The sequence below is a fragment of the Myxocyprinus asiaticus genome, chromosome 32 (genome assembly GCF_019703515.2).
Source record: "Myxocyprinus asiaticus isolate MX2 ecotype Aquarium Trade chromosome 32, UBuf_Myxa_2, whole genome shotgun sequence".
In the NCBI taxonomy this organism is placed as follows: Eukaryota; Metazoa; Chordata; class Actinopteri; order Cypriniformes; family Catostomidae; genus Myxocyprinus; species Myxocyprinus asiaticus.
Genome location: NC_059375.1, coordinates 32,941,324 through 32,967,750, shown reverse-complemented (window position 1 = coordinate 32,967,750; position 26,427 = coordinate 32,941,324). Strand labels below are relative to the sequence as shown.

At 37.4% G+C, this 26,427-nt stretch overlaps 1 protein-coding gene across 1 annotated transcript; it reads right to left on the bottom strand.

Annotated features, from left to right (window-relative positions):
- Positions 1 to 1,769: 1,769 nt before the first annotated feature.
- On the bottom strand, positions 1,770 to 23,726 carry LOC127423046 (E3 ubiquitin-protein ligase TRIM8-like). Its single transcript, XM_051667046.1, has 6 exons — positions 21,540 to 23,726; positions 8,773 to 8,868; positions 8,224 to 8,457; positions 4,772 to 4,803; positions 4,523 to 4,638; positions 1,770 to 4,108 (listed from the first exon to the last, which is right to left on the bottom strand). Exons 1-6 carry the CDS (start codon positions 22,110 to 22,112, stop codon positions 3,465 to 3,467), a joined length of 1,695 nt encoding a protein of 564 aa, XP_051523006.1. The 5' UTR covers positions 22,113 to 23,726; the 3' UTR covers positions 1,770 to 3,464.
- Positions 23,727 to 26,427: the final 2,701 nt, after the last annotated feature.

Below are 26,427 nucleotides of genomic sequence, written 5' to 3'. Positions count from 1 at the left end.
TTCTGTTTCACCCTACGAATATCTGTGACGTTTTCTGTTTAGTTGCTATTTAGAGGGAGGCATTTGAAATTCTTTCAAGAAAGAAAAGCTGCTGGGGGGAAAGAACCCCTGCTCACTCTCAGGTTACACAAGCAGCACTCTTGCAGACACAAATGCACACAGCACCTTGTTCCACATGTAACCACACGTGAGCGACAGACATCCAATTCATATCACTCGGTTTTAGTCACGCAGATCATTACCAAATCTTTCTTAGGTTCAATGTTCTCTCTCTCTCTCACACACACACAAACATGAACTGGGAAACAGGCCTTCATTTTTGTCAGTAAGCAAAGTACATTAATTATTTCCATTGACTTAGCAGAAAAAGCAAATGTTAGCGTGAGGAGATCACACCCATGTTTTTCATTATTTGCCTCTGATTTTTCATAGGCTACGCCTTTGTAAATGCACTGACAGGTGGCCAGGTCTAGATTACAGTACAACTAGTGAATCCTTCTGTGCATAAAACCTCACATTTAGCTTTCAAAAGCTCTTAAACAGAGACAAACATGTATTGTTGAAAAGAGCTAAATACATTTAAAATGATAAAAAAAAACAAAACAAAAAAATATTTGAGGCTCCAACTGAAGCGTTTTAGTTCGCACATAGTAGTCATATCAGAAGTGAGTGGGTCACTGGCAGTTGAGAGAAGAAAATGAACAACTAACCACCAATAACCTAAATTTCTTCTTTGTCAAGAAATTGAGACCAAGGCAAAGGGCATTTTGACTTCTCATTTGTGTTTCTGTTTTCGCTTTCGCATTTTGTTCAATGGGTCTTAAAGATGTTTTAGTCTCTTCCACTACAACCTCTTTGCATTGAAATTGTTCTGATATGTCTTTCGGAGGTCATGCTAAAAAATACAGTTCACATTTCTCAAATTCATTCACAGTTTCAACTAAAGTTCACTCCCAGTTGCTCAAGATTTCTCAAGTTTTGTCTGAAAGCATTTACGTCAATGATAGGTTTACACAATTCTGACACAAACTTGTGTGTTAATGTAAGTGTTACCACAGAGATATTTGCTATATGGTCTAGTAATCTTAAAGAACTTAAGGTTAAAATTCATTAATCACTTAAAGAAATATTTAGTGTTCAATACAAGTTAAGCTCAATCGACAAGATTCATGTCACAACAAATAATTTCGGCCTATGCCTCCTTTACTTAAAAGCAGCAGCAAAAATCTAGGTAATAGTAAGGCGCTTACAATGGAGGTGAACAGAGCCAATTTTTGGAGGCTTTAAAAGGTAGAAATGTGAAGCTAATTTTATAAAAGCACTTAGACTAATTAATCTGTTAAAACTTGTAGAGTTGTTTAAACTGACATTTTTATGACGGCAAAGTTGTAAAACTGAATATAACTTTATACAAAAAAGATTAGTAAGCGATTTTATCACAGTACAATAGTGTTTACACGCATATTGTTTACATCTTTTGGTTATACTTTTGAAAAGTATTTTAACGTTTACGGATTGGCCCCATTTACTTCCATTGTAAGCGCCTCAATGTAACCCAGATTCTTGCTTTTTTTTTTTTAAGGAAAAGGAGGGACGAGTCTAAATGTATTTTTGTGGTAATCAACATTATGCCACAAATGCTGTTGATTGAGCTGAACTTATTTTGAACTGGGAATATTCCTATAAATGCATTCTCAAAAAACTAATTTGTGTAGATTTTGTGTAAAAGCAACATGCTGTACATGACTTGACACAGTTAAGACATGCAAATATGATTCTCGAAGCATTTTTGAAATTAGCATTTATTTTGAACAAGGTTCTTTCCAAATTACAAGTCTTTCTTTGTCATTTCACAAAATATTTACAACAGAAAATCATCCCTCCATTTTACCCCCAGTCTTTTAGTTAGTTTCGTAATGCTCATTGGTCAATATTTTTTTACATAACTTGTCCTAAAAACAAAAAATCCATTCCCTGTTTCAAAAGTCATTTTATAGCTGCTAGCAGTTTTATTATTTTTCTATGAGTGCTCATAAACTCTTTTCCACATGCACTCAGGAACAAACAGGAACCCAAAGGCTCTGTTGCTCAGAGCCGGAAGCGGCATGTAACACAAGGAAGAACAATTACAGCATTAACAGCAAATGCAGAGGCATCAAGTGCATGGTGACCCTCTGAAAACAGGCCGTTCGGTCTTCGACTGACACGTTAGCGCTAAAACCACCGTTGAGTCATATATAATGAGAGGCCATGGATAAGCAAAAGAATGCGAAACCAATACATCCTGCGTTTAACATACAGGATGTAAAGGGGAGCATTTCTGTGGCTTTGAAGGGCGTGAGAGAGAGACAGCGCCGTCTGGATGGGGACGAGACTTTATGTTGTGGTTGGGGACGCGTTCACAAACTGGTCAAGGCCTGTTACTTTGGAAGCCTATGAAGCACCAGAGGACCATGAACCAAAGTGAAGGGCATTTTCATTGAAAGCTGCGTTCAGTAGGGAAGTTCAAGCAAAACAAATGATGGCAACGATGACAATGCTGTGCTGTTTGATTTCCTACCATGTCTGTTAAAACCTTAAACATCTGAGCTAACATGTGCTTGTGCCATTTGTGATTAATTAAAATACCACAGACTCCAATTGAAACAAAAAGAACACTGAAATATGGACGGTTGGGGAAACTGTACAGAGATTTCGCCCATGTTGCACATGGGTGTTCTAATAAATGATAACCATGTGAAGTTAATAAAATTTTGTGGGCTACAATTCTCTCAACAGTAAATTGCTCTAAGTGACAATATGTTTCATTAAGAGCTGTGTTAATCGTTTTACTGCTGACTTTCATTGTTTCACCGAATGAGTCAAGAGTAATTGCAAAAATCTGAATTTTTGCAAAGAAAGTGCAATTTAACTGATGATTCAACAAATGACAGCATCCTCCATTTTTTCTGAATCTTGCAAATAGTGAGTGTTATTTTTAAGAAGAGCAACTTGCATTCATGGTACATAATCACAACACTGATTAGTGCCTAAATAATGTGCAAAGCTATGCTTGACTTTGTGATATTAACTTTTACTGCTTTCAGACTTCAGCAGTTCATCTAAGTTCATTCTAAATTATTGATAAGATCTGTGTACAAAATGCCCCACATGCAACTCTAAAGGAATGGATCACCCAAAAATGAAAATTCTGTCATTATTTACTCACCCTAATGTCGCTTAAAACACATGTACAGAGTGAATAACTTCTGCAGACCTATTTTACTATGAGAGTCACTATTCACTTTCATTATATAAAATTTTCTCTTTGTGTTCCACAGAAGAAAGAAAGCCATACATGTTTGGAGTGACACGAGTAAGAGAATGATGGCTTTTCACTTTTGAGTGAACGATTCCTTTAAGATATCTCTCAGCGGAAAAGTACGCCCCATCTTGGTGACTGGCAGCAGTCACTGGAGCAGAGGTTAACTGGTGACATAATGCTTGGTGGAAGACTGGCCGTACAGGCTGTAGAAGTCAGAGTGCCTGTGCGACTGAGAGGCATCGATCCAGTCACGCATGGACAGGCTCTGGAGAGGCTGGGACATGGCAGGGGTGGAGGGCAAAGGGGCATGCGAGTACTCCTGCGAGCTCACTGGCCAGGGGAAGGAACTGGAGCGAGGGTAGGGCGGATGTCCACGGTGGTTGGACACGGAGGGCACCCCTGAGCAGTAACAGTTATCAACGGTGCACATCAGGATCTTCCGTGCTCCATACTGGGACAGCTGAGAGGCGCTGCTGTTTGGGTAATGGGAGTGAGGGAACACGGAGGTGGAGTGCGGTAAGGGTTGAGAGCCAGATGCCGAGCTGCTGCTTCCTACGTGCTGGGCGGAACTGCATGGCCCCAGAGCTTGCTGGGAGGACTGGCCCTCACCCGGGGCAGAGCCCTGAGTGAGACTCAGGCACGGTTGCTTAGCAGCCGCAGGGCCTGATGAAGAGGAAGAGTCCATGAAGCTAGCCCCTGCTCGGCTGCTTCCGCTACCTTCAGGGAACGCCACGGAATGCCTGCGCTTCTCGCACAGGTATGCTGGGATACTCTGGAGAAAGTTTGCAGGAGCACTGAATGGAGCTGAAACGAGAGGGAATGAGAAAAGTACAAAAGGAGAAGAGCAAGAGAGTGTAAGAATGGTGAGATTAGGATAAAAAAAAAATTATTGTAGCAATGGTTTATTATTCAAAGATTAGGATGTAATTTCTGGGCCACTAGACTAGTGGTACCAAACGAATTTGCGATCTGTTTGTTTGAGCAGCCCGACATAACATAACATGGCTCAACCAACAGCATGAGTTCCACCGAACAATGGAAAACAGTGGAAGAGTTTGAAACTTGTTTGAAAAATCATTATTTTTGCAATTCTGTTTAGTGCTGCTAGTGGTGCATAAGTTACACACCCTTTAAAATACTGAAAACTCAAAAAAGTGACAACACAAGAAGTTGTTTATACAATTAATACTTGAATCCATGTAATTATTTTATAAATACCTTCTAGCATCTTGCAGAGGTTTTTCTCTCTTTTAGAGATTTCTGAAAGGAAGAGTTTGGAGTTGAGGCTGCCCACTTTGTACGGTGACAATGTGCTGCCCACATATGACTGAGACCTATAATCAAAGAAATTAACAACATATGCTGCTGTTTACACGTGGGCAACAACGGGCCTGGAATGAGGACTAATGAAACAATGATATTGAATCAAATATGAAAACTCTGTGGTGGAGCACACTGCTGACTCACCTGTCCATTAGTATTTTCACAGATTTTGTATTCTAAAAAGAAAGAAACAAAGCCATTTATTAGTTACAATTACTTTCTAAATAGGAATACATTCCTAATTTCTAGCCTCGCCTTGCCATACTTTGCAGATTACTCAGGCCAAAAACTGCCCATTTAGAAAGGAGGAACCATTCTGACCAACATTTTAAGTAACTAAACACAGTTCTTTTGTTTTTACATGCCATTTAGATCTGAAATAGATGATACTACATTAAAAGACTCAGTGGCAATACAGTGGCAGCCGAACATGTTATAGGTCAATGACAAATAACGTTGTCCGAGGTGATTAAAATGTGAAATCTTTTAAAAATCTAGCTAAAAACACAAATGTCAAGTTTGTAGAAATGTTATCTGTGTCCATATTAAATTCTTAAAAACACATTTATAGTATTATTAAAAAAAAAAAAAAAAAAAAAAAAAAAGGATTTAATGACTTTAGAAATGTCATGTGGTGTAACCATCAAGTAAAAGGTATTAAAATACTTTTCTTGCACCTTGAATACATGAAAGTGTACACAACAAAATCATAAATTTTTTTGACATTTATTTTTCAAGGTATTTTTCAAGGGGTTTTGGTCAGGGTTACTCCATATGACCTGAACAAATTGTGCATTTTCATAAAAATGTCTCTTTCACTTTTTTTTTTTTTTACTTAGTCATGAGGGTCTAGGGATCCTCTCTGTTATATGTTTTTTTGTCTCATGACTAGTGGTTGACCGTAATGGGTTTTTTCATTTTTGATGCCGATATCCAGAAAGCAGGGTGGCCAATAGGTCGATACATCACAATTTATTTTAGTAGATAAAATAACATACATAAAAATGCTTTAAAAAATTTCACACAAAACTTTAATTTTGTAAAAAATAATAAGAAAAAAATCTTTGAAATGGTAGATAGCAGTTTCTTCTGGTTTCTGTTCAGTCACCCAATTTTAGTAATATATTTGCACAATCACAAAGAATTGGTTAATGGAAGAAGGAAATAACAACACAGTGCACACAGTAGTCCAGCAACCATGGATGGCATGTGCACATTAGCCATCAAATTTTCTCAAGAAAGACCAAAATCAAACTAGTTGTACATACACTCACCCAGCACTTAATTAGGAACACCTGTATGCCTACTTATTCATGCAATTATCTAATCAGCCAATCGTGTGGCAGCAGTGCAATGCATAAAATCATGCAGATCCGGGTCAGGTGCTTCAGTTAATGTTCCCATCAACCATCAGAATGGGGAGAAAATGTGATTTCAGTGATTTCGACCATGGCATGATTGTTGGTGCCAGATGGGCTGATCTGAGTATTTCTGTAACAGCTGATCTCCTGGGATTTTCATGCACAACAGTCTCTAGAGTTTACTCAGAATGGTGCCAAAAAGAAAATAAATCCAGTGAGCGGCAGTCCTGCGGACAGAAACGCCTTGTTGATGAGAGAGGTCAAAGGAGAATGGCCAGACTGGTTCGAGCTGACAGAAAGACTATGGTAACTCAGATAACCACTCTGTAAAATTGTAGTGTGCAGAAAAGCATCTCAGAATGCACAACACGTCCAACCTTGAGACAGATGAGCTACAACAGCATAAGACTATGTCGGGCACTTTATTAGGACCATAGTGTTCCTAAAAAAGTGCTTGGTGAGTGGTGTAAGTTGATCTCACGCGCTCGTGCGGATCCAGCGAGCAGCAATCTCCTGACAGCTTTCAGTTTACTCAGTCCAGATTGCCTGGTTGAAGTGTCACAGACTGACCGTCATGCAACATTCGTGAGTCAGAGGGATACAGTTTTGGTCCCGGCTATAATAATACGTGCTTCGAGGAAGATATACGAGTGCCCCACATTAAGAAAACAATGGATTTGTACAGGTTTTGTGGGGTTTGTAAATCAGTTATTGTAGTAAAATGATGGCAAATAACAACAAAACAAAGTGGGATTGGTCATTAACATGTCTCAGAGGCCTCCTTCACATGAAAGCAGGCAATTCTTGGTGCCCTCGCGGCTTGAGAAACTAATCAGCCAAACAGAAAAATGTATCGTCAGATGCCGGTAATTAAAAACTTCTGAAAATTGGCCGACATATCAGTCGACCACTACTCATGACTAGAGAATTGCTACCAGCATGTCGGTTACGCGACCTGACTTCGATTACGTGAACAAATGTTTTCAAATACTAATATTTTAAAACAATATCTTTTTACCGCTTTTTTAGGAATCTTAATAAAAGACTATTCTGCTCTTTTCATGCCAAATTGTTGGTTTACTGGACGGTTGCACCACATGACATTATTTTCTACTTTGATCCCCAGAAAAAAAATATACAAATTATTTTGAACTCAGTCATTTAAAATATATTCATCATAGAAGAGGTGTATTCAAGTAATTGTATTGTATGAATTGCATTTTAATGTATTTGTGAATACCTTAATAGATCAGACAAAAAAATTGCATCACGTCATTGACCCTTATACAGAAAGTAATTATAGGAAATATGTGGGGTCTTTATAATCAGAATTTCACTGTCCATCCATAAGTAATAAGTCCTGATTATTTCACAGAGAAAACCAAGCAGAACTGACAAAAGAAAACAAAGAAAAATTTAAAGCAACGAACCTGGCAAACTTTGACAATATTTTAGATATTTGATTTCCTGGCAGACTGATAAAAGCCTGTGCACCCCAACTCCTGGAAGTTGTATTGCTGTTGGGCAATCTAATTGGAAATTTTTCAGAAGAGCCTTTCAGTTGTGTATGCAATATGCATCAAACAGTCAGTGAATGGACTGTGGTCAGTCCGAGGGCATGCCGTCTAAGGCTGAGACTACATCATTTCTAACAAATGCTACACAAAAACCATCAGAAATTGTTTGTGTGTAACATGGTAAGGATTTGATTGAGATTTTTAGTGGTAATGAGGAATAATGATGTTTATTAGAATGCCCAAAATGATAAAAATGACATCGCTTAAATGTCTCACTCCAATATGTTGAGTATTGGATAGAAACAGTCAACAGTGAAATGTCTCTAAAATACAATCACATAGCTTAGCTCAGGAAAGAGTAACTGAATCTGATTCTACATCCGTAAATCTACACAATGAAACCCAAACTGGAGGAAAAAAAAAAAAAAAAAAGATATTTCCTGGATTCCATAGAGGTGCAATGTGTGCCTAGCACATGACAAATGGATGCATATTCTACATGGGGCCAAAAATAATCATTCTTTGGCATCTTTGTACACTATTACACTGTTGTAGCTGGAAATAGATCTGAGTTCAACATAAGAGCCTGGCAGAAATATCCTCTTCATCATCCTTGCCATGACAAGAAGCAAAGGCACTTTAAAACGTTGCTAAATGTCACCATTTATAACAAACACAGACAATGTAGAAGTGACAACGGCAATAAAAATCGAGTCACCTTCATAAAACCGATGTCCTCTGCCTTATCGAAAACCATCTGGATGGAGCTGAGCAGCTTCTTGGCCTCCTGCTGTTTCTGATGAAGCTGGAGGGCCTGTGCGGAGTTATCCTGGCAGAACTTAGAATGGGCCTTATCCAGAACCTCCAGGGTCCTCCCTAGATCTTCCTCTAAGAGCTGCTGCATCTTCTGATACTGCAGCTGCACCTCCTCCTTCAGGTGTTGCACTTTGTCCTGAGGTTTGACACATCAGCACAAAACCATACATTATTGTTCAAGTCTTAACAGTACCTTAACTGCATCCGATTCTATTCAGAAGATTGGGAAGAACTACTAAGGAAGCTGGATTTTTTTATGCCATGAAAACGAGGCACAACCTTTATCTGAAACCTGTACACTAATGTGGTCATTATTCACATTAATAGGAAGAGTGGCCTAGATTAAAAAGCATTTCAAAGTGTTTACTTTGAAAGCTTGCAAAGAGAATGCAACTCTTCTGCTATAAAATGATGTGTTTTAGCTACCAATGTATAAAAAGAACACACTTACTTCCAAGAGACATTTGTCAGATTCCAATTTATAGAGTTGCTCCTCTATGTCTTGTACCCGGTCCTCAATCCGGTCCTGCTGTTTAATCAGCATTTGCTGAAAGATAAAAAGTTATGGTTAGTTTAATACTGTTTTTCAATCTAAGATCTGGTTGACTAACTTTGCATCAAAATGTCAAGCGCTCTTATGGCTGGGCAATATAGCAAAAATAATATTTAATATTTTTTGGCCTTTTGACAATATATGTAATATAATATAATATATAATTTATTGATATTCAATATATACTGTATCTCAATATGTATGCTATGAAATGGATTAAAAGAGTAACTTTTTTAATCAGTGGATCAACATTAAGCAAATAGCCTGTGTTGCCAAGTAAATTTAAAAAGTGAAATGTAGGAACAAAGGAATAAAAAATTATTTAAAAATAAAGAATGTTTTCCACACTGTTTTTCATAAAATGCATACAAGGACAAATCATATTGAATAATTTTCATTTATATGCACCATTATAATAAAACTAGAGCAATATACAGGATCATTTACCTACATTTACTAAAACGTTTTAAAATAAGAAAAATGGCACATTTTGATTATTGACGTGAACATTGAGTGATGATGCAAATTAATCGTTCAATTAGAGCTTTGAATCGATTAATTAAAAGGGACAGCCTTTTTATTGCCGAGCACTAAGCTCACATATAGATAAAAATGACTGAGATGTAGACTATTTACAGTTAACCCCTAAAATGGGGGCACTATATCACGAAAAAAGTTTACGCTTAAAACGTCACTTCTGCATTTATGTTACTTAAAATAACACAATAAGGCCTCAAAACATTTGCATTGAAAATTAGTGTCCCCCCCCCACAGAGGTAATGGGGTAGAAATATTTATATAAAAATAAAAGTTCTTCACATAGCACCTAAATGGACAAATATTTATCAAATGAAAGCTTTCATTATCAGCAATGTGACTGTACACTTCATTCTGTTGCCCTAATACCACAATTCAAAAGATTTTCAAAAGAATCACAAAGTGAAATATGATTTCTGTAAGTAATCTAATACAACGTCTCTTTTATGCTCCGATAACTGCTGCTGTAAGCCCCAAATAGCTACAAACTTTATATCTGCTTTTACCTCTGCCATTGAAATGAGCCATTTTTTTTAATTGTCTGTGAGCTTGCTTGGCTGAACAATCCAATGTTATATCTTAGATTTCCAAGACAAACTATGTCATCAAGAAGGAAAAGCATGCATAACAAATCATCAGAAAATGTTTTGAACTATTGATGATAAAATGTTTTATATCATCGCAAAGGGGAGGGTCTCAGCTTTTTAATTCCACCTAGATTGAGCTTCTAATCCACTCAGAGGCTGATATATTCAATGAAACAACAAGGGTGGCGCTTGAACTGAAAATTAGACTGAATGTCTATGGACAAGCGCATCTGTTAAGGCTAAAATGCGTTAGAGCGCCACCTACTTTTCAGATCTGTATATCGTGATGGAATGTGACAGAGAAAAAAAAATTTCTAGTGCTTTCTGCCACCTAGTGGAATAAAATGAGACTTTTCAAAGTGAGGTAGAGTGAACAGAACCAGAATTACATGTTTATAATTTAGGACAATAACAAAAGTTGTTTTACTTTTCCAAAAAATTAATAAATAAATAAATAAATCTGTTTATCATAAGATTATAAACACATACAATATTATTTTACACAGTATGTGTGAATGGTGAGCTTTTAAATTTGAGTGTGAAAAATTGCGGTGGCAGCCAGTGAAGACTGGATCCATGTTCTACATTACTAATGTTGAAAGAACAGAAATTTAATTTCAGTTCAAACTATAAACTAAGAATTCCTAGTATGGAAGTATATTAATGACAAATGTCTTTGAAACAAAAAAGCATACTGAATTGCACTAATTGAAAAATAAACACATTGCATTAACAGTGGTTGCATTTTGTGGGGATGTAATTTCATATGGTTGTATATTCTTATGCAAGCTGTGAATATTTCAATTGAAAACATTTAGCACAATTTAATCAGTAAAAATTCAATAATAAATCACCTACCAAAGTTCAGTTCCAAAATATTCCTTTTTTTCATCTTCATTATCAGACAGGTAATATTATTAATTATTTTTTAATTATTAAATTAAATTTTTCACTTATTAAAAATGTCTCTAAAATTTCAGTGGTTAAAATTTGGTTGGAAATTCAATCTTGTACGTCCTGGCATTGCAGGAAAAGCAGTAGAAAGCCAATGCATAATATTCACTTGCTGCTACTACGATTCATCTATAGGTGAGGCAATCGGGTGTTGTTAAAGACCAAGAGCAACAGTAAGTTAAAATAAAAAAATAAAAAAATAATAAAACTTTATCACAATCGGATCTGATTAATAGGGTTATTGAAGTTCCACCTGCACTGTTGTCATTGGACGGTAGTTTTTATAAAACAAGTAAACTGTAAGGTGGGTTTTCACTAAAGTGGTTTAGCAGTAGGAATGCCGAAGTAACTGAAAAAAATGTTAACAGCATGATGGTATAAAACTGTGCATTTCTTGTCTATTACCACTTTCTGCTACTTATACCAGCAACGGAAATTAGCTCAGTTAGAATAGCAATATATGTGGGAGTGCATTGTTAGTACCCTAATATGACTTTAATGTATATAGTTTACACAGTGACATAGACAGTGATTAAAGAGAAAATGTTTAATAACAGTTAATGCCTTAAAAGTTTACATCAGATTGTTACATTTTAGATGAAATTTACAAACTAGATTATGAAATATGTATATGAAACAAGAATGCATATGACCAGAGTAAAGAACACCAAAAGAGAGAAAGGGTAGACAGAGATGCCATTGCAAGCTGGAGTCTAGCCTGATGCCCTGTAACCCAGCTGCCCAAGAGCAGAGCTCAGAGGAAAGACTGCCCTTACAAAAATTGAGAGTTCAAATTTGCCACAAACTTGCCACAGATAATTTTCACATGCAAATGAGCTTTGCGGCAAACTTGCAGCAAATTGTCCATTGTTGCCAAAGGTTTACCAGAAGTTCACCACTACCGGTGAAGAGCTGCAAACTTCTGGCATACATAATACATACATTATTTTAAAGGATGAGCCAGCGAAAGTGGAAGAGCACAAGTTACAATCCTCCTTTATCATTTCCTTGACTATGTGACCAGAACCAGACCTGATACATTTAAACTAGCCAATTAGCAGACCACACTGTCATACCCACTGTACGCGAGTTGTGACCATTTGCATACCCCCAATAAACAAACACCACAGCCAATGGGCTGACAGATCACTATCAACAACCTCTGTAAGCCTTGGAATGCAAAAGAACTCTTTCCCAAAGGAAATGCAGGTTGTAACACAGAAATATATTCCTTTTGTTAATTTTCAACCCTACAAAACTAACTTAGTTGAACTTGACAATAAAGTAATTTTAAACTTTTTCTCTAGAGTTCCTGCTTTAAAGTGACTGTTTCTTGCTTTATCGAAAAATTAAACAATTGTTTCTTTCTTTAATTAAAGCAATATTTTCCAGCCAAGAGTTTAATTACTGAAAATAGTTTAGTCATCTGAAAAGCAAAGTTATATCCTCCCAAGTTGAGGGCAATGATTGGGGAAGCGTTCCCTGGCGACCAAATATATATATAACAAGACAAATGGCATTCCGAGTTTGAATTTGATGGTCCTCATCTGATTTGAATTCAATGTAAATAAATATGTAAAAAAAAAAAAAATTATGATGATGAAAAATACATGGTGTCAACAACTGCATTATGCTTAGATGTAAGATTAATTTAACATGCTAAAACAATGAAAACAATAGGGATGCACCGATATGGAATTTCTGGGCCGATATCGATAACTGATAATTCACAGCACATTTTGGCCGATACGATACCCGATATATATTTTTTTTTAACGTTTTAATTTGTAATCCTATAACCTGGAACTGCTAGCTAACTCATTAAAAGCTTCGCATTTGAGAAATATGTATCATTTAAAAGCTTGGAATTTGGACTTGCTGCTATTTAAGGTTTGGCGGATATAACATGAACCAGAAATGTGCCTATGTTACAGATGAATGCTGATTTGAATGACAAATAAATTACAATTTGCATAAATTGTATGGTGCCCATTTATATGAGTGTTTACATTAATCCTGATGACTCACAGAGATGGATTAATGCATTAAACTAAATAAGACTATAAACTGCATAACGAACATTAAACAACAAAACACAAAATACAAACCCTAATCTCTATATACATGGTGTAATATTTATGCTAGCAGCCAGACTGTGAGTACAGTGGTGGTTTCTGTGTGCTTCTGCACATCTCATTCACAGACGCTTGTTACAGCGCTTATCTGTGACAGTTCCACTGTACAACTACACAACAATCATAATGGGAATAGGTAACATTATAGAAAACGAATAGTCATTACAGAAGTCTCAACTCGTAAAATACAAGCACATTCGTTTCACTCACAAACTAGCGTTTTTAGCCATCTCGAGTCATTCTGTGAGAATTATTTCAACATAAATGTACCATGTTAGGTTGTGTTTGGACTTGTTTTAATCACAGTGCTGTGCTGTAAGTAATGATGTGCTATTTCCCACATTCGGTTTATGTTTCACGAATACGCGAAAATGATCGCCCTCAAGTAACATACTGTACATGCATGTTTTTGCCGCGTTTTCGTTTATTGCCTCGTGAAACAAACAGAATATGGGAAATGGCATGTTGTTTCTTACAGCAGATGACTAAAACCAGCCCCAAAACAACTTCAAAAGGTGCAGAGATGTTGAAATATTCCTCACAGAGCGACATGAGCTTGTCTTTCACTCACAGATATGTTGTGTGTGCGCACACGCACACAGTCTTTGAGACTGCCCGAGTCCCTGCCTGAAGGAAAGAAGCTGCAGGCAGTCAGAGATTCTGAGCCGCAAGCAAATAAACCATAACAAATTATTGGCAAAAATATTGGTGCGATAATAATATTTTCTCGGTTATCGGCTAATTATTTATTGACGGTCGATATATTGCGCATCCCTATTGGTGAAGCATAGTAGCAGCAAGTGAAGATTGTGCATCGGCACTCTACTGCTTTTTCTGCGATGCCAGGATATTTTTAAATATACAATCATATGAAATTGCATTCCTCAAAAATGCAAGCACTGTAAATGCAATGCATTTATTTTTCAATTAGCGCAATTCAGTGTGTGTTTTTTTTTAGATGTCATTAAAATACTTCTATATTCCTAAAACTAGAATATAATTTCCTGTCTTATTTTATTGCTAGAAAACATTGAAATAAGAAATTAATTGAATACTCTGATTAACTAGCATATTCCAATTTATTTTTTAAAAGTTTTCCCAACATAAAGAATATGAGAACAATGCTTCAGACACAAAAAAAGATAAAAGTGTCTTCTGTCCTGATGGCACAAAAGTAACTACGCTAACTTCCTGTTCCTTCCCTTTCTTTCCAATGAATACAATTGTCAAGGCCCCAACAGAGAATGATTGGTGGCTGGAGAGGAATTTCAATTATTTTCCTTTTATATTCAATGGCAAACAAAGCAAAAACACAATCAACAAACGAATTGCGACGCCTGACAGAAGTTCATGAGTATCTAAGGAACAAACCAAATTAGTTTTAATTAAACAAACGCTTCATGAAAAAGGCAGCCACAAAAGAGAAGGTGGGGGTGCTGTCATGGCAACAAAGCTCTTTTTTCATATCTGTATATTCAGAGGGGAATATGAAGGAGGATCAAGGAGGAGGAGAAGGAAAGACAGCAATAGAGGAGAGAAATGAGAAGGAACCAAGACTCATTTCACAGTGTCTTTCCCCATTTTGTCTTTGTCTGTGTCCAAGGCAGAGACAAATCGCATTGACCCTGCAAGTGTGTATTTTGGAGCAAAGCTCCATAATGAATGCAGGCTAGCTCACAGATAAAACTGCTTCCTGTTAAAAGAGGACAAACCTCAGCAACACCAAGCCACTTATGCTCAAAAGCTTACAGGCGAAAAACAAGGGTTATGCTGCCAAAGTTGACTGAGGCCATGTCTAATTCAGTAGCATGACGTCAAATTTTAATAACCTCACTTGCTGGATAAAAGCTTACACAAAACTGGTATTCTTAGAAGCAGCATTCTGAATCTTCCATTTTAGCTGTTCATACTAGTGAGTAGGGCTGGGTGGTATGCAGTACATCGAATATCCAAAATAAGGTATATTTACAATGACAGTACGAAATTAAGCAACATTGTGAATATCACAATAATGTTAATGCGTTTTAATGCATAAGAGAATGTCATCGGATTTGTTTCAAAATCCCTCCTTGTTTTGCGATTATGATAGCATTGAGACTAGGTCTGGGTATTGATGCAGATTTCCAGATTCGATTTGGATTCACAAGCTCCTGATTCGATGCAATACTGATTCTGATTTATTAGGGTATATTTCAGTTACAATTTCCTTTTTGCATACACATGAAAGAAATTCTCAGCTAGCAGTCAAGTAAATAGGGTACCTTCTAACTTGGTACATTATAAAAATATTGATTTTATAAAGATTATGATTAGTATTTTTTTTTTCCTCCCCTTTTTCCTCCCCAATTTGGAATGCCCAATTCCCAATGCGCTCCAAGTCCTTGTGGTGGCGTAGTAACTCGCCTCAATCCGGGTGGCGGAGACCGTCAACCCGTGCATCTTATCACGTGTCTTGTTGAGCGTGTTACCGCGTAGAGATATAGCGCGTGTGGAGGCTTAACGCTATTCTCCGCGGCATCCACGCACAACTCACCAAGCACCCCACCAAGAGTGAACCACATTATAGCGACCACGAGGAGGTTACCCCATGTGACTCTATCCTTCCTAGCAACTGGGCCAATTTGGTTGCTTAGGAGACCTGGCTGGAGTCACTCAGCACGCCCTAGGATTCAAACTCGCGAACTCCAGGGGTGGTAGTCAGCGTCTTTACTCTCTGAGCTACCTAGGCCCCATGATTGATTTTTTTTTTTTTTTTTTTATCATTTTGATCACATTTTAGTTTTTAAAAATTATTATTCCATCAATAAATATGATTTCTTGAAATAAAAAATTATAATTGCATATATCTTTTGTTACATGTTCAGTGTTTATATGCATCATTTGTACTCTTTGCAAGTATTTACACTGATTTGAAGAACACTTGCTAAACTGGTACTGTCTCTTTATGAATAGCATCAGTTCAGTGAGCGTCTCTCAGAAGTGTTTTGGTTGAGCAGAAATAAACGAGAATGGAGAATGGACAATTAACCGGCATTAACAATTGGTCCAACTAATACTATTGATTAAAAATTAACCAAGAGGTTAAATAAAGAAACAACAGAGAGGTAATTTGATGGGATAATCACATCTTACCGTCAACCAGCTGCGTAGCATACTGACCCCTGCCCATGTAAATATATGTTGATTTTTCTAAACAAAACAAAAACGATTAGGATTGCCCAGCAGCATAATTTGTGGGTAGGCTAAGACTGTTTTTATTCTTCCATTATACTGTTAAAGTTATTACCTTGTAGGTTAATCTGGTGTGCAAGCGATCCATTCAAAATTTGTAAGGAAAAATAAGGTTGTTCATTCAAATATTGATGTAATAACTATTGCTAAATATGCACATCTGTCATGTGAGCCTGTTTTGTTTCAGCCAGTATAGAGCTTTGTCATGCCTGTTTGGTCACTTTGGTTTGATTCATGATTTTAGAGTTCGTTAGATTGATTCTTTTCTATGAATCAGTTTAAACTTTCCATTTCAATGAATTGACGGAAACCTCTGATTCAATAATTCACGTGCATCATCAATCAGAAATATTCATGGAACTTTTTTTTCATATATTATTTGTAAAAAATATATATATGTAGGTAAACTCTGCTGTGTATTATATTGGTTCATATATATATATGAAATTATTAAATATACATTTTTCTTATAGTAATTTAGTAAGAAAAACACACTTTTGAAAATTAAGATATATATTTTTAGCTATATTTTATCTAACCCTTCAAGAGAGTTATGCTGTGGTATAATTCTGATTCATGTCAGCTATACAGAGTAAAAAACAATGGAAGTCAATGTCAGTCTTCAGAATGCAGCAGTAGGAAAAAACGCAAAACCCAGAGAGGGATGCGCTGCAAATTAATGATCTTCAATCACAACATCTGACAGATGCTTATAACAGCTGACTGTACCCTCTGTGCAAAATGAACTACATCAATCACTGTCGATGATAGGTGCAGCCAAACCTTTCCCTTTCAACAGATTTTGTTTGTTGAGTGTATGACAAATTGGATCCAAAATCACAAGGTACAGAGTAAACGGACATGTGAATTAAGTCTCTGCGCTTTTATTTTGTGTATGCATCAACCGATTTTCTCGTGGCACAAGAAAACATCATTTGAATTATATTTGGCAGTGAATCATTTTTTTGTGAAGTCTCTTACTGATACAGGCCACACTAACCTTACCGCCACATAATTACATAATTTAAAGCTATTTAGAGCTGTATTTACTCTATACTATAAAATATACTAATATATATATATATATATATATATATTTATATACTCTCTATATAAAACTATGAATTTAACATATAGTTTTGCCTTAGCTCCCAAAAAAGAACTATCATGTTAAACCTTGTGTTGTTTCAAACCTGTATGACACTCTCTTCTATGGAACACAAAAGAAAAAAACAGAATGTTAGCCTCAGTCACCATTTACAATCATTTCATCTTTTTCCATAAAATGAAAGTGAATGGTGACTGAAGGCCTTTGCACACCAAATGCAAATTTCTCACTACGATGAACATTTTGGAATAGAAACAACTGATTCCTATAAAGCCGTTCACACCTAGAGCGTACATTCACGTGCCGACAAAGTGAAGGTTTTTCACTTTTTCTGTTCGCCGATGAAATGCCCGACCAATAAAATATGGATCATGTGTCAAGAGCCGCTACAGTTACCAAAACCAGTGGAACTTGTGGTGCTAAAGCACAGAAAGCTGTTTTGATCACCGACATTATACGCTGAAGTAACTCAAGGAAGAAATCCTGAACCAGCAGTGAGGATGTGCATTTCATTTTTATGAAATGCCTTCAAAACTGAAGAAAAAAATTCATATGGGTTCTCTTAACATTTAAATGATATTGCTGCATCACTGCACCAAAGCTCTCTGATTTTATGTGGACTGTCTTCATAATCTATTTCATATTTCTGCATTTTTTGCCTTTGCATTTAATTTTATGCGAATTCTCTTATATCTCTAATATATATTCTGGCATCTTTGCCTTTGTATCACTTTTTTAAATGAACTAAGATAACGGATCTTTAGTGTTTTGCTTAATAATATTAACACCACTGATGTGACTTGCAGTGCACTCTGTGCCCTTGTATCCCCAAAACATGGTGGTTTCTTTACAAAATTATGTAAGCGTATTGCTGTGCTATCGTTAATATTTTTTTTTTAATCCCCTTTTCTCCCAATTTGGAATGCCCAATTCCCACTACTTAGTAGGTCCTCGTGGTGGCGTGGTTACTCACCTCAATCCGAGTGGTGGAGGACAAGTCTCAGTTTCCTTCGCTTCTGAGACTGTCAATCTGCGCATCTTATCACGTGGCTCGTCGTGCATGACATCGCGGAGACTCACAGCATGTGGAGGCTCATGCTACACTCCGCGATCCACACAACTTAACACGCGCCCCATTGAGAGCAAGAACCACTAATCGCGACCACGAGGAGGTCACATGGGGTAACTCTACCCTCCCTAGCAACCGGGCCAATTTGGTTGCTTAGGAGACCTGGCTGGAGTCACTCAGCACACCCTGGATTTGAACTTGCGACTCCAGGGGTGGTAGTCAGCGTCAATACTCGCTGAGCTACCCAGGACCCGGCAGATGTACAGTCTTTAACAGTAAAGTATCAAATAATGGGTCAGACTGATGATGGATTTTGTGTTTAGATACTGTCAAGTTTAATTCATAACTAACATTCAGGGTTTTGAGCAAATGTATAACAAGTAAATAAGATACAATCAGTTTTGTTCCAATTAATAACATTTGTTTTGACATTAAACATTTGTCATTATGTGTGTGTATTACACAGTGATTTTAAACCTCAGACTGTGTATACATAATAATACTGTCAATCAGCTTGCCAGCAAGTGAATTGCAATAGTTTATGAAAGTGTCTTGAATGTTTTCTTCCACATTGAGCAAATCAACAACAAACTCATCATAACTGCAGCAGTCTGTAGAGAGGTGCGTTTTATTTTATCGATCGGCTCACTAGAGAACTCGCTCGCTTGTCTTACGTATTGCGATTCATTGGTAGTTCTTCTGCTCATCCATGATGGGCAAAGGTCAGACCAGCTGAAAGGAGCTTTGCGCCACCTACCGTACTAGGGTAAAACTGCCTGTCGATTAGAGACACCTATTGTAAAGGCGTGAGTGTGCTAAAATCAATCAATCGTGTCACTTTTAATTTAAAAAGGCCATTCATTTGTGATTCTTTTCGCATTAGTGCATCGCCTCTGGTGTGCAAAGGCCTTGAGGCTGATATTCTGCATAACATTTTTGATCTTGTTTTGAACAACATGAGGGTAACTAGTAGGGATGCACCGCTACCACTTTTTCTCTTCCGATATCGGAAATCTCAGTATCAGCCGATACAGATCCCAAGCCAATACAAGTGTTGCTTTTTTGCATAATCGGTTTTGAATATCATTACATTATTGTGTGGAACTAATTTGGTGTACTCTTTAATATGTAAAGAGTGAGCTTGTGTCAACAGAGGAGCACCATTCACTAATGCACTGGCGCTGCGCATACTATATATTTACTTATTAAACACAGCCTTTTGTGATTCACAGAGCTATCGCACGTCTTCAAGTGGCTTTGAATAAAATGCACGAGTCATATGAACTGCTTTAATGGTGTTTTTATGGTTGTTTTATGTCATTTTTGAAACTTGACAGTAACAAATATGACTAACACAGTATCGGATTTGGATCGGGCTCGTAGGACCGATACCCCATCCGTCTAAAAGCTTCAGTATCGGATCGGTGCATCCCTAGTAACTAGATGACAAAATTAACATTTTTTGGTGAACTATCCCTTTAATTTGAGTAATTACCTAAATTAAGCTGGAAATCTACCGACGTGCAACACAACAGGCAACAATCTAACGTTTGGAGTTCATGAAAACACATTCTCTAAACCATTTACTCCTTTACAGATTAAATTGGTGTTTATCTACATCAACAATCAGGAACAGAAGAAAGGTCACGTAGCAGAAAACCACACGGAGAAAGAAAATGTCTTTGAAGCTCTAGGATCTAAGACCATGGCCTAATTGTATTGACTGATGAGCTTGGGCTGCCGTCAGAAGCCTGGAGGGTGGAACCTAATACCTCATGGCAGCGGTGCTGGCTTGCCATCCAGTACATCTCTTAAGGGGGAATGGGGGTAGGGTGCTCAAAATCACTGTCATTTCAAACCAGCGTCCCTTCCACCAAGGTCAGTGTGAACAAGGCAATAGCAACCTTGCCCTGAGCTATAGCACCAGACAGAACCATTTTGCCTTGTAGCAGATGAATGTGGAAAGCCGAATAGTGTCCAATGTCCATCAAAGACAGTAAACTTAACCGCACCAAGTGAGAATGTAGATAAACACATAAGATTAAAATTCATAGACTACCTGGGAGGAAGCTTTAGTGAACTATGGAAATCCCAAAACCTCCCAAATAGGTAAGGTTTCGCTTTCAAATTGCAACACCATAGCAAGGTTTATTTTAGTTTGAGGGGTCATTGCTAGCATATCTGCTCACAGAAACGGCATCAGCGATGTCAGAAAAAACTGATGCTGTATGATTTTATTTAATCAACATAAAAGGAAATGATGCTGCCAGAATCAACATGAATCAAATCAGTGGCACAAAGGGCTGCTCTATCCCTTAATACATGCATTAAGCTACTGTAAGGGAAAAATGTGCACTATAAGTAGCTCTCGGCCATGTACAGTTCAACCTTAATGCCGTATTTTTGTTTGTTTGCTGATCTTTTAGATATTGGTAGTAAGTATCTGATAATATCAGAGCAGTTAAAAAGCCCACTCTGGCTGTGATATGGTGTGTTGCTCAGTTTTAAGTTTATGAATTTACTTTTCATAACTATTAAATCATAAAGCATGATTTTTCTAAAGCACTGTGTGGTGATTATCAATTCAGGTCATTTTGTTGCAGCAAGCCAAGGAAAATGCAGGGCTTGTTAGGGGTAAATTAAATCCAAATCTGTCCTTTCCCCTCATCTGTGCTACAGAAAATAAAACTCATCATTAAATTCTCCAGTCGCAGTCCTCCCCCTCCCCAAAATGCCACGCAAGGATGCACCTGTTCTGGGAAGATAAGCCCAGAGGAGAGCTTCAGTATTGTTTGCAGCTCTACCCAATTGTTTATCATTCAAATGGAAGTAAAAAGGGGGAAGGGAAGAGTATAGTTAGCAAATACATTGACGAAACTCGCCTTCACCAAGAGAAACGAGTCCAAAAGTGAAGCACAGGCTGGAAGTAAAAAATCAGACTTATAAAGAACACAGAACATTGTGGTTTGTGGATGGAAACTGCATGATAGAAGGAAAACAGATTTGTATCTGGTGAGATTGGACATCTCAGTGTGGCTGCTTACCCTGATATCGTTGCGTCTGACTTCTATATCGCACACAGCGTGACCATGGTTGGTAGCACATCTGGAGAAGCAGCAGTACTGGCACACGGCCACATGCTCAGTTTCACAATGATACAGTCTGTACTCATCATGCTGTGGACAACTCCAAGCCCGAACGTCCTCAGCGTCCACCAATAAGTGTCCAGCATTGGAAGAAGGTTGTTGGAGATGGGTCTGAACGTGGGAATGGCAGCAGGGTGCATTACACCTAAGGCAAACCTTCTGAGCTTGAAGTGGAGGACCACGGCGACACAGGATGCAGTGCAAGACTGCTGGGGTCTTCTCAACGTTCAACGCGTTGAACTTTTCCACAATGTTGGACAGTTTGTGGTTCTTCTCCAGAGTTGGTTTTTGGCTGTAGGCATGGTTGCACTCTGGACAGCGAACTATCCCTGTATCTTTCGACCAGGCCTCATTTATACACATGCGGCAGAAGTTGTGTTTGCACGGGAGCTGAACTGGCTCCGAGAAGACATTCAAACAAATAGGGCATACGAGCTCTTCCTCAAGACAGTTTTTCCAATTCTCTGCCATCTTCGAGGGTTTTGAGTTCACAACTTGCCTAAAACTTTAAAGTCGAGACACAAAACGGCCTAAAACCCCTCTCGAGGTGTTCTTCTTAGAAGTTCTTTAAAGTCAAGAATGTTCCTCTGTCAATCTCTGTGAAACTGTGGTGGGTTAAGTGTCAACCAAAAAGGCCTTCTTTTATCAGAAGTTCTAAGAAACTTGTTGCGCCAATGAGAGTACCAATACTCCAAGAGAGTATACTTTCATACAGCACACACTTTTTTGCTCAAGGCAACATCATTACACCACCCACTTCTTCATTCGTTCGTGTCAACTGTAGGCGTCCCGAGAATTTTGTGTTCCTGTCAAAGCACGAAAGTGGACTTTTCTGTCTTGTGACTTGAGATGCCAAAACACTAGTTTATATTCAGCATGTGTAGCGATGAACCCTGCGCCCAATATTTATCTATGACGACTATGAATATTCCAGACTACTGACACATCTGCACGACCTGCCTGACAGCTCCTGGTTTACTAGATAACGACACGCTGATAGGCCCTTTTTCGAGAACAGCCTCAAGCAATAAACTGGTAAAACCTTGTGAAAGTAAATTATTATTCTCACGACAAGGTTTTTGTTCTTTTCTTTTTACTGTATGACAATTCTATAGTTATACAGCGCGAGCGTCTTTTGAAATAGCACCACAATGACACGGATTTTATTCCCAAAGAGGATTATAATCGTTCTGAACCTACCACGTCTGTGAGCATTCAATATAGCTCATACGTGCATTACACTTAAAATATGCGTATTTTACATCTACGTTGGCAAAAGCCGTAGCTTTATATTTTCATTTCATAGACAATAACGATCTAAACCTGCATATTCTTACACATATGTGTAGACTACGGGCACACTACACTTCCCCCTCATGATAACAAAGGAACATACAGAAAACATACACTGGTATGTAACCAGTCAATATACTCCCAACTCTGGAGAGAAAACTGGACTGCCAAGCGCCTTCACTTTGATCTCTTCAAAGCGTTCCAAAAAGGCGTTAGCGAATGAAACAATGTAACACAGTATGAAACAATCTGCTTTTTAGAATATATCCTTAAACGCTACATTTAGAACACTTCGTATCATTTCCCTATCGCGCGGGACCAGTCTCCATGTCCTTTGATTTCTGCCCAGCGAAAAAAAAGGCGATGAAAAAAAAAAAAAACACCTTTAATGTCCTATTTCCGACACAGGTCCAAAAATATACCAACTGCCATTCATATTTTAAAGGGGAAACGGATCCGTTCTCGCTACTGATTTCTGTCATCAGCCATCCTGCTTGCCTCTTTAAAAATGAAAAAGAAAACGTATCTGTTTGGCCCCCATCAAACCTCGGTCGGTCGTGCTTTAGTGCTTAAAAGAAATCAAAAGTAGATTAAAGCCGTGCGTTTCTTCGCTGTTTCTGAATCCTATAGCGGCCGATTCCTGAGAATGTGCATCCATGGGTCGATCCTCAACACGTACCGATCTCACCATGGTATTATTTACGTTTTTTTTCCCCTTCTGCTCTCTTCAAGGGTTTGATATGGGTTGGAATGCAGGCACAGAAATGAGAGTTTCAATACACAAGCAGAGACTCACACTCGCTCCTCCCCTCCCAATGACCACTCCGCCAATCATGTGACTTGTCACTGTATTGACATGCAAAAAGGAGGAGCTTGGAGAGAAAGGGAGGGGCTTTGCTTAAAAGGGCATCGACATCGTGAAATGCCACTGTTCTTCAGATCATAGTGAAATAGGTACACAAGTGTGGACCACTGAAAGACTAATATTGAGACAGCATGTGATCATGGGTCTTTATTATTCACATTTATAATGTTATATGCAGTCATAATAACCGACCTTACAAAATACAAATAATAATAATAATAATAATAATAATAACAATAGAGCTGAACAAGCGGTTTTTAATACCACACATAAAAAGTGCATTTTGCCTGAAAAATATAACTTGAATTCAACCATAAATTGTTTTTAGAAATATCACCTGTCTCTGTGACAGCCCTATGTTCTGTAAACACTGCAAAGAGTTAGGGCCACCCTTTTTAGCCAATCAGACACGCTTTCTGCCTGTCAATCATCTTGCACTATACATCGGAGTGGTTGACATGTTTTTTTAAGGGCGGGGTTTTGAAGAGAGGGCGTGTGGTTAAAGTAACGGGGGCTGTCTAATAAACTGGCTAAATCTGGGAAAGTTAGCAAAACGGCTGAAACACTTAGAGCATCTTTAAAGGTTCACTTAGTAATTTTTTTTAAGTATGTCATCTTAGACTTACACTGACACCTAGGGTCATGGATGCATCATTTAAACACAATGGTTTTCAGTTACCAATGCCATGGTAGAAATTCACTATTCACAGTCAACCATAATTAATTTAATTTATGAGTGAAAGTGTCCAATAATAGGGCGGTTACTGAGATTCAGCTGGTCATGTGATCATAACATGGCAGCCATAGAAAAGAAAGGAGACGCACACCTAAAGCAAAATTCCATCAACAGGATTTTCACTTGTGTAACGTTTTGAGCATTCCGCTCTTCATCATCATGTCTGATGAAGAGTGGAATGCTCAAAACGTTACGTATATTAAAATTCTGTTGATGGAATTTTGCTTTAGGTGTGGGTCTCCTTTGTTTTTTACTGTTGTATTATGAGTTTTTTTGGATTCTGCACACTAATACCTGGTATATTGGATGTGCGTGCCTATGGCAGCCCCCATGAGGGACCCTCACCATGTAGAATATAAATCTACTGATATGACTGGTGTCTTTATCTCATGTGAGTTCTCATGATTTTATACAAATGTTTCAAAATTACTTTTAATTTCCTTTAAAATGAAACTTTTTACTGCGGAAAAAATAATGAGTGCACCTTTAAGGGCATCTTCTGGTTATAATAATAGCTAAAAGATCCACCAAGATTATTCTTGAGATAGAATAATAAATTATTACCACAGAAAAGATCTACTATATCTATATCTATATCTATATCTATATATAAACATACCCAGCTCTAAATTAGTTCATGAACTCGATTTCAGAATCAGTTGTGTTGCCCTTTTAAGAAGAGCTTCGTCATCACCAAAAACATGATGATCAGTTCAGGGAAGGGGTGAGGGGGATTACGGGGATTTCTTACTTTACTCAATCTGTAATGACATGAAGTTGTTAAATTCGCTGACATAATCCAGTCCTTCCCACATAGGAAATTACTCAAATATCCGACAGTGACGTACACATTATGGAAAAACTAACTAAATAGACACACACCAAATCTCTCATGAGTGGTTTCGAGTGGTCGTTCACTTACATCTCATTTAAAATATGATCAGAAATCATAACAATTTGCATTTACTGTGCTATACCTAACAAGACAAATGAGCAGAAAGCTTGCCAAGCTCTGCGAGTTGATGCAAGAAAAAATAATGTGTCCTCATGGGAACCAATTATACATAAGTGATTTGAAACCTGAACCTGCCTAGTCATATGGTGCCTCATATTGATGGTTTTGGTATTTATATACCTGGTGTATACGTATTTATATTTGTTACATACACCCAGATACTTTAGTGTGTTAACATTTGCAGTTAAATGAGTTATACAAATTAACATAATTTAGATAAAAAGGTAATTACTTTGTTTTGTGTTACATATAAGATTGCTATTAAATGTAATTAATGCATGGTCAGGGTTGGGAGGGTTACTTTTGAAATGTATTCCACTACAGATTACAGAATACATGCTGTAAAATGTAATTTGTAACGTATTCCTTTAGATTACTCAATGTCAGTAACGTATTCTAAATACTTTGGATTACTTCCTCAGCATTGGTAGATTTTTTTCACTTGTTTTGGCTATAAAAACTCTGCCAGTACAGTAAGACAAAATACACGTTAAAAATACATTCTCTGAAAAACCTAAATATCTTATGCAGTGTTGTTTCTAAAACAAGATTATCAAACTGATCTTGTTTTAATGATTTTTAGATATTTTTACAGGAAAACAATACAAAAATTATTACCCAGAATAAGAATTATACCCTAATATCAAAGGTCTTATTAGAAAAAAAGAAATCATGATCCAACGTGAATTTTCTTGATAAAAAAATATGATCGTGCCCGGTAACGTGTGTGTAAAATGGCTAAAAATAGCATTTTAGCTTAGCGTAAAGCTGACGATTTTCTATTTCTTCTGCTCCAAACTTCTTTAATGTAACACATAATAAGAAAGTGTTTCATTGCTGCACTTTGGATCGCATCATTCATATGTATAAATCTGAA